Here is a 13,334-nt window from a genome sequence, read left to right as displayed (position 1 = left end):
TTGCTAGCAATGAGTTCTTTGAGATTTGTTTACTAAGGGATGTCTTTATTTCCTTTTCCTTTTTGAAAGATAGTTTTGCTGGGTGAAAGAGTCTTAGTGGTTAGTGTCTTTGCTCTTGGCACATCGAACATGCCATCCTTCTATCTTTTGGCCTGCATTGTTTCTGATGAGGAGTCACTGTTAACCTTATTGTATGTGATAATTTATTTTATTCCCATTACCTTAAAGATTTTCCTTTTGTCTTGAGCTGTCAACAGTCTTACTATAATACAACTAACCATGGATTTCTGCTCTTATCCTGCTTGAGTTCATTGAACTTTTTGGATGTTTGGATTAATGTTTCATCAAATTTGTGAAATTTCAGCCATTTTGTGTTCTTAATGGCTGCTCATTTTCTCTCCTTTCTTCTTTCTACCATTGCATGTATGCTAGTATGCTTACATTTCTCTGAGACTTTCATTTATTTTCATTCTTTTGTCTTGTCTTCTTATTTTATAATCTTTGTCAATCTGTCTTCAAATTTGCTAATTCTTTCTTATGCCAGTTCAAAATTACTACTAAGTCCCTCTAATGAACTTTTTATTTCCATTTTTGTACTTTTCAACTCCATAATTGACATTTCTGTCACAGAGGGTTCCAGCCCTGTTGATATTCTCTAAGATATTCCCATCAAACCTTTCTTTACTTCTTTAAGCTTCATTTCCTTTAGTATTTGAATATATTTATAATTCCTGCTTTGAAATCTTAGTTAACTCCAATATCTGGGCCCTTTCACATGCAATTTATTTCATCTACTTTTTATTTTTCCATTTTTATGAATGACATTTTCTTATTTCTTTCTATGTCTCATTTGTCGGTGGGTGAGAACTGGACATTTTAGGTAATCCTCTTGTCAGAATTCTGGATACTAATCCTTTCTGGGGAGTAGATGGAGGACTTGTTTGCTTATTTATTTGTTTAATAATTTGGACTATTTTAGTGAAATTTGTACCTCCTACAGGATGAAACCTCTCATGTCACTCAGAGGACACAACCTAGGGAGTGGAGTATGCATAGTCATCCTGGAACCACAGTGATTTTCACGGGGCTTTCCTTATGTCTTTCCTTGGTCTTTCTATTAAGCTAGTCTGCCTTTGTTGGAATTATAATTAGCAACTAGACTCCACTACATGCTTGCTGGTTCCTTTACTGTGTTCAGCAATGTCCTAGGGCACAAATCATTTCACAATCCGATCCAATTAAGTGCACACCTTCTTTCAAGAGTAATTTTTGTGCCTGGTCTTTGAGGTTGGTTCTGACCTCAGGAGAGTCTTAGCTATTTCTTTCTTTGAGTCAGTCTCCTGATATAGCTGATCTGTGGTTAACTTGTTGCCCCCATAGAGTTATCATCCCCCTTGTAGTTACTAAAATCTCTACTGTTTTCAAGAGTCTTCCCGGGCTTGAACTTTCCCCAATCCCTCTCAAATAAAATCAGGAATGTTGGCGTGTACTTTGGAGTTCTCTGTTGTTATGTCCCTCTCCCCCTAGACAAAATCTCCGAGCCACTGTTCTGGATTGGCAGCATCCCTTGTAGAGATGCCCTACATCATGAGCAGAACTCTGCCCCAGGAAGGTAACTGCTGATCTCTTCAACTTGCCTGTTCTCCCATGGAACCTATGACTAATGAGCAAACTGGGGTACTTGTGATTTGAATTTCATTATTCTCAGACAGGTGCACCTAAGTTAAACCTGTACGCCATAAATGGGGGACTGAGTGCAAGAAGGAAATCCTTGCATTTTCCTGGAATTTAGCCTCTGCAATTTGTCGACATTGTGTGAAAAATGCTCATTTTTTGCTCCTCTGGAGAATACAGTAGACCTTGATGAGAACTGTAGGAAAAGGAAGCCAATCTTCTTGGCAGCATCCATCTAGTGTGGGGGTCACACTGAGCTGGTTGGGGATGTGAGGAGAGGTTGGTTGCTAGTGCTGCAGACTCTTACTATTTTTATTGAGATTGAGTTATGACCTTGAATGTGTCTTCATTTGCTATATGCCCTTTATGATAATTTCCAAAGTCTTGCAGGCCATATAGCTCATCTCATAGTGCCTGCCTTGCATGCTGGAGGCCTGGGTTCGAGTCCCCAGCACTGAGGGATTGTGGAAATAAAATATCTGTGTGAATGGACATTAATTCTATGAAAAAAAAAATTCCAAAGTCTTTAAATAGTTTTTTTTTTTTTTTTTAATTCTCACTGTTTATGATTGTTTGACTGGAGAATGAGTTCTTTACCATTTTGGAAACAAGAAGCCTGTAAAATACTGAAGAAACAAATAATTAGTTTTGTTTCCTCATTTTAAGAGGTCAACATTGCGCTGAAGAAAAGAAGACCAAGATTTTAAAAGAAAATTTGAGTCCATTGGAAGTCAAGGGTCAAATGTTTTCTCTCATATGTGGAAGACAGAAAAAAAAAAAGGATAAAAATGGATCTCATGAAAATAAAAGGGAGACCAATAGTGTACAGTAAAAGAATTGAGAGGGAGGGAGGAAGGAAAGGTGTGGGGAAGCCCTGGGAAATGAAATCTAACAAATTATGTAATGTCCATGTATGACTATACCACAATGAATATGCATAATCATATATACACTTTTAATGCACTAAAAATAACAATAGAAAGGAGATCAGTAGAGTAGAGCAAGTGGATCGGGAGGAGGGAGGAGAAGAGAGAAAGGGAAGGTACTGGGACATTACGTGGTCAAATTATGTTTTGTGCCTGCATGAATATGGCATAATGAATCCCACTGTTATGTGTGATTATGATGCACCAATAAAAAAAGAAAACTTGAGTATAACATTCCGCATCAACATATATGCAAAAATCCTTCAAAAAATTGAAACAAATTAAATCTACAAGTATAGAAAAAATGTTATTGCATCGTGATGAAACAGGGTTTATTCCAGGAATGCAAGTTGTTAAAACACTAGGTTTTTTAGAATATGAAAAATTGACTGCACCATGATTACATTGACATAATCAAAGTGAAAAAAATCTTGGAAAGTATATGCCAAAATTCAACACCCATATGTGATAAACACTTTCAGCACACTTGGAATAGTGGAATTTTCACCTGATAATAAAGTGTAACCACCCAATTTAAAAATAAGTGAGCAAAATATTTAGGCACTTTACAAAGGCATATGCGTGTGTGTGTATGTATAAAAATCTTATGTATATAAGATTTTCATACATATATAAACCTTATATATTATATAATATATTTGATTAAACAATAATACACATTATATATAAAAGTAAATGCATATTATTATATATATAATGCCCAATATCTTCAGTCTTTCTGGAAATTTAAATTAAAACCACAATGAGATACCATCAGACACCTATGACAATGCCTAAAATTAAAAAGTCTAATAATACCAAATGGTGGGGTTGTGGAACAAACTGAACTCTTACACATTACTTCTGGTGGTGTAAAATGGAGCAATTACTTTGGAAATGTACAGCAGTGTCCTACATTACACACACATATACCTAACTTATGGCCATGAAGAGTCACTTGTAGGTTTTTGCTAAATGTTAGTATCTATAAAAAGACTCAAACTTGAATGTTGATAGCACTTTTATAAAACGAACATTATAAAAACTAGAATGAGTATTAGAAAATAAGAGTTTTTGCTTTTGTGACTTCATCCTGAACACAGACTAAGCAAAGGACCTTAGGACATTCTTTGAATAAACAAAACACAGTTGAAAAAATAGCAAAAGTGAAAAACAGCAAAAGTAAGAAATGCTAACTGCGGAAATTAGCTGTTCTGTTTTAGAAATTTGAGTGACATTCTCATAGTTTGTTCTAACACAGTAAAGACAGAATACATTCAGAGAACTTAGTAGAGGCTGGCTTTGGAAGTTAGTTGCAGTGATTTGTTGATGGAACATTATTTTTCTTGACTGCGGGTGAGTTTTTTTTTTTTTTTTTTTTTTTTTTTTTTTTTTTTTTTTAATGCTTGCCTGCTGCCAGAGTAGAGAACTCATTTTTAGTGCTGCTATTATTTAATTAGTACAGCTCCGACTTAGGAAAATTGTACTTCAATTTTGTTTGATTAAAGAACATTATGTGTCTATTTGAGCACTGTATTGCAAAGCTATACTTACGGTTTTGGGTCTCCTATTATAAATTCCCCTTTCAGTCTATCTCAGTGGTTTCGAAATTGCATAGGTTTTGACATAATCCATTCACCTAGATGCCATTATTTTGAAAGGGAAACATCAGATCATTTTTGTCATTGTGATCTATTGCCTAATTAAAGAATATTTGTGTTTTGTTTTATGTATTTTAATCTTTCATGTTCATGAAGAACAAATCTATATTTCGGTTTTAAGGATACCCTAAAACTTTTGTTACTTTTCTTTGTTACACACGGGAAAGGCATTTTATGCTAGTTGAGCACAAGTGAATTTTATCTAAGGTCATATTTTAAATTTTACTAATCCTTAACGAGGAATTGGGGAATTCAGGATAGAATCACAGTTAAAGGTTCTTTAGGAAGATCTTCAGCCACAAAGTAATTTGTAATGTATTGATTTTTGTACTCCTCATCAATTTAATAATCTCCATTTTGCTGTTTTCACCCTCTCCTCCTATTTGTCTTCCATTTTAGTCCAACTGTTGAAGTTTCATTCATAAAACCTCATTGTATTCTGAGTCCTGCTTAGGCAACAGTCAGAAATAAATTCCCTGCAGGGAAAGGGTATAGGAGGGGATGGGCAGGAACCAAAAGGAGGGAATTATTTAGAACTTAGATTTTTGCCAGTCAGGGTCCATGTAAAGCCTGGCCAATTTTTCCCCTAATGGTAAAAATGACGATAGCCAAGCAAACTAATATACAGAAGGAAAAAAATGAAGAAAATAATTGACTTAAAATTTTGTCATTTGTGATTTTCTTTGTCGCTAATCTAAAAAATTAAAACAATTGTGGAGAATTTCTTTTTTCAGTATCTTAACAAATAAAGTGAATGAATGAATGAATGAATGAATGAATGAATGAGTGAATAAAACCCATGAGTCTGAGGCCCTACAAAGTAGGAGTTATGTGCCTTTGAAGGACAAGAGGCTAGGTTTACACTGACTAGCATACGTACAAAGCTATCAATACAAGTGTTAAAAATCCTAGTGTTTGTTCTTTACAAAATAGATGCACAAAAGAGAAAGGAATTTGTTCTTAATTATTTGTTTATTTGTTTATTTATTGTGTGTGTGTGTGAGAGAGAGAGAGAGAGGAGAGAGAGAGAGGAGAGGGGAGAGAGAGAGAGAGAGAGAGAAGAGAAGAGAAGAGAAGAGAAGAGAAGAGAAGAGAAGAGAAGAGAAGAGAAGAGAAGAGAAGAGAAGAGAAGAGAAGAGAAGAGAAGAGAAGGGGAGTGGAGGGGAGGGGAGGGTCTCACCTTCTTGCCCAGGCTGACCTGGAATGCCTGGGCTCTACAAATACACTTTTATATATGAAACTCAGAATATGATTTTGTTTTAAAAGTAACTTTTATTGCAAAAAATATAAGTGATTTTGTTTTTGGGGAATGGGAGTGAGATCATGTAGCTCTTCAGACTGTTCTTTATTATTTATAAGAAATACTTACCTAATGTAAATTAGAATATAAATTTATTATAGATCATATGTATAAAATTATTATCTTAATTGAATTGCTTAGGTAATACATAGGGAATTTATCAGGTGAAATTTAAGGGAAGTTTTAAGGAATTTACCAGGTGAAAGTTAAGAAACAAAATTTAAATTTGAGGAAAGATTGCTCATTTGCTTTAAATTTCTGTATATGTATTTTCAGATAGGTTGGTACATTTATGCTATGGTAAGGAGGTATTTTTGATGTGTGGTTAGTATTTTTAATGTATGCAAACTACTATTGTGGTCTCTTTTTAACTTATTGACTGGAAATGTTTTTAATTTTTTTCCATGTTGCTTACTCAGCTCTAGAAATAGGACATTATGAAATTATTGGTTTTTTTTTTCTTTTTCTATCATCACTGACTTTTCATAGACGCTTTAGAGAATTGGTATTCATGTCTTTCACTTCACATTCTAGGTTGACTTTGACTGCTCTTTCTTCTGAAGAGAGCTACTCACATCTCAGAATTACTGGAAACTGCATTAGTGTGAATTGTGAGGTTCTGTCCCCTGTTCTACAAACTAGCTCAGTATGCTTCTCAGGGTTACAGTGTTCATCATTACAAGGTCTTTTTTCTTTTCTGCCACTGAAAGTTTCTTGTGTTGATTCAAGTATACATAACTTTCTCTTAAAAATTTTGTTTGCTTAAGTAAAGTCATAAGAAAATGATTCCGTTACCACGTTGTTAGGGTCACAAAATATCTGTTTGGAGAAAAGCCTTTCTTTTCAGTATTATCATAAAAGAACCAAGAAAACAGTGAATATAAAATAATAATAATAAAACGGAACCATTCATTCTCCAAAGTATAATTCTATACTCTAGAAAACATAATAAACAAAGTAATTAGGCCAAAATAACCTGGAGGAAACTGTTGGCAACCTATGTGATAGGACATTCCATCTGCTCTTTAAAACCTTTTCTTTTTCCCCTTTTGAAGGAATGTCATCAAGTCTCTTTGACAGTACTTTGCACACAAGTCTTTTATCCACATAACTATAATTCAAGACTGAACATATAATCTTGGTAACTGTTTATCATCCCTTTAATTAAATTTTTTTTTTTTTTTTTTTACTCTGGCACTATTGACATTTTGGTTTGGATGGTTCTTTTTTGTGGAGGGCTGTCCTGTGCATTTGGGGGGATGTTTGGCAGCTTCCCTGGCCTGTGGATGCCAGAAGCATCTCCCCAGCCCTGATGATAAAAAGAACTATCCAAACATTGTGAAATGCCCCTGAGAGCAAAATCTCCTCTGGTTGAAAACCAGTGTTCCGATTATATTTTTAGACTTGAAGCTGAAGCTATATGATCACCTTTGATCTACTCCTACTTCAGGGCCTTGCTTATATTAACAGTTCAACACGTATTTGTTGGGTATATAGAAATAAATTGTGATTCTTCTAAAAATCATTATTAAATGAAAGTACTGTTATGATGAAAATTTATATATGTATAAATATAGACACATATGTGTATGTATGTATATGTGTATGTGTGTGTATATCTCCAAGAATTTTTTCTGAATCAGTACCTTACCTTGCTTCTTTACAAAGGTATTGGATATAAAATTCAACCATGAATAAACAGGATAGTTTCTGAGAAGACACTGTAAGGGGACCTTATTGGTGTAGAACTTGGATTAATTTTGTTTGGTCCTTCATTATTTCAGGTCCCTTTTACATATTCCTGGTGTTAGCAACTAAGGCGCATTTTTTAAAATATGAATGGACTTAATTTTTTCGGCAGTTTTAGGTTCGCAGCAAAATTAAACAGTAACTACAAAGAGCTCCAATAAGCCCCTCCTCACTCCTCCACATTATTAACATCTTGCATTAGTGCAGTAGGTTTGCTAAAATGTAGGAGCCAATATTAATAACTAACTAGACTTCATAGTTTACATTAGGGTTTACTCTGTGTTGTACAGTTTATGGAAACTGATAAACATGTAATGACCTGTATTCACCATTATAACATCACACAAATTCATTTCACTGCCCTAAAAATTCTTTGCTTTGCCTATTCATCCCCCTCTGAACCCCTAACAACCACTGATTTTTGTTATTGTTTTCAGTTTTGTCATTTCCAGAATATAATATACTTGGAATCATACAAAAACTAGTCTTTTCAGATTGCCTTTTTTCACTTAGCAGTATGAATTTAATATTTGCCTTTTCTTGGTGATGGCAACTAGATATTAAACTCAATTTGGAGTTCTATCTTCTGTTTTTTCTTGGACTCTTTAAACTAACATAAAAAATGTACTGTAATAATTGCACATCCGTATACAACCTACCCGTCATACCATATATAAAAATTAAGTTAAAACGAATTCAAGACCTACTTTATGTGAACTAAAAACTGTAAAACGTCCTGAAGAAATTATAGGAGAAAAGTTTTGTGACCTTGAATTAGACCAACATTTCTTAGATATGACTCCAAACGCATATTCCATAAAGTTTTTCCAAATGATAGATTTAGAAATTATGCTCTTCAAAAGGCATTTTAAATACAAGTGACAGACTAGAAAAAAATGTTCAAAAATACCTGCCTGATAAAGGATTTGTATTCAGAATATATAAAGAATTCTAAAAAATCAATAATAAGAAAGCAAATAATGAATAAAATTGAACAAAAAATTTGAATGCTTTCCAAAGAAAATATTTGGACAGCAAATAAATAGAAGAAAAGATGGTCAACATCTTAGTTATTAGGACAGCCCATATTAAAATCACAGAGAAATACTAATATCATTCAAAATGGCTTTAAGAAACCACCTCACAATATCAAGTACTGGTAAGAATGTGGAGCCATTAGAAATCTTGTATACTGCTTGTGGGGATGCTGAATGGTACAACCAGTTTGATAGTTCAGCAATGTAGAGACAATTAAACAAATGACCTTCAGCAATTCCCTCTCAGGTACTTACCCAAGAGAAATGAAACTTTCATACTAACATCAAAACCTATACATGGGGTCTGGGGCTGTAGCTCAGTGGTACAGCGCTTGCCTTGCCCATGTGAGGCACTAGTTTTGATACTCAGCACCACATAAAAAAATAAATAAAGATATTGTGTCCACCTACAACTAAAAAAAGTTTTCTTTAAAAAAAACCTATACATGAATAGTCACAGAAGTTTTACTCATAGTTGCCAAAAACTGGAAACAATTCAGATGTCTTTGATTGAGTAAATGCATGAACAGTGGCTTGCCCAGTCAATGCAACACTCAGCATGGAAAAAAGAATCAGCATTAAAACAGTATTTAAGAAAAAATGCACAACTATATAGATGAATCTGAAATTCATTATGCTAAGTCAAATTAAGCCAAAAAATAGTGTCAACCTAAATAAAACAGTCAGGGAAAGATTTTTTTCCCCCAAAAAATACTGATCTTTATTTAGGAATAGCAGAGCGTTGCAATGGGAATACACATGCCTTAGTAAACTATGTGCATATTCACAGAGCGTGAGGCAAGGGGAAGGTTTTGTTTTTTGTTTTTTGTTTTTTTTTTTTTTTAATACACAAAATGAGGAGGATTACATCAAATATTTTGAAACAATAATCCCTGGCAGTATGATCAATAACAAGAGTGGTGCCAGTCTGAGGTTGAATAAACATCACTTGATAGATGACCTTGTAGAAAGTCTTTTTGTATAGCGTGACCTCTGTGTAAGTTTGTGATCCTGACAGAGTTTTTTGTGATAGTTACTCTCTGGCATCCACGTATAAGAACTCTTTCTTCATAAGCTCCAGGCTTTGTGTATTTGTTTATTTTATTCAGTAGGGTTGGCGTAAGTGACTCCATTTTTTTCTGATAGCTTTCATATTTCTTCCACAAAAATCAACTGCAAGAGATGCAATCAAAGAGAGGCTATGCTTTGGAGAAATGGAACAAAATTTTAGTCTTCCCTCAGTGACTTTTAAGAATTTTTAAACTAGTTCTAAAACATCAGTCCTTTTAAATAAGTGGCTTGCAATTGTAAAGGACTCAATTTCTTTTCACTCAGTTGTAATTTTGTGAACCAGTATCACTGGCCCACAGTGGAAGCAGTCTTACCCTGTACTTTGTTTCCAGGGTAACAATGCTCTTTTACTTATCCAGTTACAACAGTATTCTCCCTCCTGATACAGAACAAAACACAGATCTTGAGATGCTGGGCTGCACATGTTTCTATATTAACTGAAAGAAGTTATTTTTGAGTGTAGAAAGACACTAATTATGAATGTGCTTCCATTTCTTTGTCTTTAGTATGAAGATGATAATACCTGCTTCAGAGAGTTGGTGAGGTTTAGAGATAATTCATGTAAATGACTTAGAAATGTGCTTGGCATCAAGTTAAGTGCTCAGTGCATCTTAGCTATTACTATCTAATCCATAATGTACCAGAAGTTTTGAGGCATCCAGTAAAATTTAATTACCATATTAGAAAAAGGTTTTGAGAAAATGTATTCAGTTATTTCAAATCAGGATGCTAAAAATATTCTTGCTCTCACCTCCTTTCTCTGCCTGCACTTAAATTAGAAGAGAATCAGGGAAATTATTGCTCTTTTAGTTCCCAGGCCCTGGTGGACACCAAAGGCAGTTGAAAAAGGTCCAGTAGATCAGAATGGGAAGCCATGAGACACCCACAGGAGTCCTGAGCAGAGGAGCAAGGTCAAAGACAAAGGCTAAAGAATCAGACATTGAGGATCAAGGACCTGTGGGACCAAAACATCCTTGGGACCTTTTCTTGGTTTGGGACCTTTTGCCAAATTACTTCCCCTCTCCTGTTCACTGCTAATATCAGTGTTAATCTGTTTAGTATAGCTTCTTTGAAAGTTGCCTGTGGGGTTTAATGTTATCTAAGTTTGTAGACCCCAGATGTGAAAATTTCCTCAATCTTGTTTATTCTTCTTGTTTTCTATTTAGATTCTTTCTATTTTTTGTGGGTGGTTGGGTATTTAGGGGATGCCAAATAATATAGGAAATATTATATTTAAATAGTTTTCTAAAATATTATTTTAATCATTGCTTCAATGCACTGTGGAATTTTACCAAAAGGATGCATTTTTTTTTTTAAAATTAAAGCACCTATAAAATAGTATTTAGCTGTGGGTTGAGACCATGGAGTCTATTGCACTACTACTTAAACTATCAGAAATTAATACTGCTTTTAAACTCTGAATCATTAAATCTGGGAATAATTTGTGGAATCAGAATTCTTGCCATTAATTTTAAAAACCATGTCCAGTGCTTCTTTAGCTTCTCTTCTGAAAATTAATTTATATGAAAATAGTGTTCTAAAAATCAGTTGTACACAAGTTCAAGTTTATATGCTCATTTCATTTGTGAGTCCATAAAAATAATGAGAGTAATCATTTAAAACAGAAGATTGGGACAATTTCAAAAAAATGTTTTAGAAAAACTTTTTATAGCATCTTTAAATACTCTTTTTTAGCTGTGCAATGGAGGATCAGTGACTGATCTTGTGAAAGGATTTCTGAAGAGGGGCGAAAGAATGAGTGAGCCTATAATTGCCTATATTTTACATGAAGCACTAATGGTAAGGCAATTTAAATTCTTTGTGCATTAATTATGAAGCAGTTCTAATTAAATAAAAAATGTGGATCCTATTTTTAGAAAAATATCACTACATTAGTATTTATTGATGCAAAAGTGTACGCAAAGTCTGAAATGCTTTGCATAGCTAATTCCTATTTTCCATCAGAAATCTACTTTTCTCGTAGCAACGGGATCTTGAATTCTGATCTCCTGTGTTTCTTAGACCATGAGAGTGATGAATTTTTACTAATAGTTAGGTTTTCATTTGCCATTATCTTAAATCGGTATATAAACTTTTTTCCTCTATTGAAAACACATTTTCTAATCAAATATTTAGTAAAAGTTAAGGGGCATACTCTGGTTTTGTGAATTTTTATGTAATCCAAAGTGGAACTGATGCCCTTTGAATTGACTAACTGAAGGTGAAATGTGGAAAAGTGAATGTTAATTTTTTTCATATTTTCTATTCATTTTGCCCAAATGTATTATCTGAAAAATGTGTTTTGGTTTGATGCTTTTTTTTTTTTTCAAGAATCATTATTATTTCTCACCTCCTAGGGACTTCAGCATTTACATAACAACAAAACTATCCACCGTGATGTAAAAGGAAATAACATTCTGTTGACCACTGAAGGTGGAGTTAAGCTGGTAGATTTTGGTAAGTTTTACTTAAATGCATGAATTCTGGTTGCATTGTGAACTGTATGATATGATTTGATTATTTCCCAACCATCTTGCTTTTCCTATGTGTCGGAATTGGGGAAATATCAGTATCTCTTTGGGGTAGGAAGTACATAAATAATCAGGCAAGTGAGAAATTTCCAGCTCTCCAGTCACCAGGCTTAGCCCCATGTAACACGAATGTAGCAATATGTATAGTTTATCCTACAAAACACACTGTGTCCCACATGATTACTCTAAGCCTATAATGGTAATCTCCTGCCTGTATTATTGCTTGCCTTATAAATGGGCACATGTCCAAACCCAAGATTTTTGAGATGTAAGGGGATATCACTAAGAGTCATCGGGGATATTTCTTCTTCCTAAGAAGGAGACCCAGGGGAAGATGGTCTCTGGCTTCCCTGAGACCCTGTGTGTTCTTCCATAATGCCTGAAACTGGTTTGGTGTCCTTGTGACCTTAAAAAGTGCTCCGTTCTGAGAATGGCAGAGCTGAGAGAGGGAAGAATGGAGATCCTTGATGACAGGTCACTAAGTCAGTCACCTTTGGAGCCTTCCCTTTCTCTGAACTTGTTAGGTGAGATGATGAATGTCCATATTTACTAAGCCAATTTGGGGTTTCCGTGTTACAGCCAAAGGCACCATAGCTGATTCATGTACCTTTCATCTGGGCAGCTGCTTTTCAGCTCTGAAGGTTCATTCCCATACTTCCTCTTGTTTGATCCCTGCAATACAACAATCCCCTGAGAGTGGGTGGCAGTACATTCCAGGACATCTCATTGTCCTGCAGGCTTTCCTCTTCTTCCCATCCTCCGCACTCTGACTGGGTGAGGTGTCCCATCCTGTGCTTCTATACCCTGTATATTTGTCTATTCATAAATTTACCACATTGAATAATTATCTATCTTGTTCTTATGTATAAGGAAAAACAGAAATATGGATGGACAGAGCCTTTGAGAAGCAGGACCATGTCTTATTAGTCTGTTTTGTAGACCTAGTGCTTTGGATATAGCAGTTCATTGACTATAAATTGAATGAACAAACCTCCCTTCATTTTGCATTTTAGAAACTGAAACCCAGGGAATTGAATTAGTTTTACATTAATTTCAAATTGTTTTAATATCCAAGAATCCAGTACTTTAGTATTTTGACTCAGCCCAGGAAAGAATTTCAGAGCAGGTAGAGAAGACTGAATGATAGCATGTCCTTCAAACACAGATCAGATTGTGCATTGTTTTTCTGACCTGAACTATTGCCAATTAGTGGACAGTGGTAAGTTTGACAATGAACACCTGATTTATAACTGGGGCACAGCTAGTCTGTGTTGCTAGTTGAGTTGAGAGTCATATGCTTGAACAATCCGTCTGGGTTGGGGTATTAATAAGGACTTCTATTTGAAATTTTAAAACAGCAACAACAAAACACTCTTCCCTGACAC

The 13,334-nt window shown here is 34.6% G+C and overlaps 1 protein-coding gene across 1 annotated transcript in view; it reads left to right on the top strand.

Annotated features, from left to right (window-relative positions):
• MYO3A (myosin IIIA) overlaps nucleotides 1–13,334 on the top strand; it is a 224,368-nt gene that overhangs the window by 39,994 nt on the left and 171,040 nt on the right. Inside the window, 2 exon segments of the mRNA XM_079107812.1 lie at nucleotides 11,114–11,218; nucleotides 11,776–11,875. Coding sequence (XP_078963938.1) covers nucleotides 11,114–11,218; nucleotides 11,776–11,875 — 205 coding nt within the window.

This window comes from Sciurus vulgaris (assembly GCF_902686455.1).
Source record: "Sciurus vulgaris genome assembly, chromosome: 12".
In the NCBI taxonomy this organism is placed as follows: Eukaryota; Metazoa; Chordata; class Mammalia; order Rodentia; family Sciuridae; genus Sciurus; species Sciurus vulgaris.
This window is presented reverse-complemented; position numbering and strand designations above follow the sequence as displayed.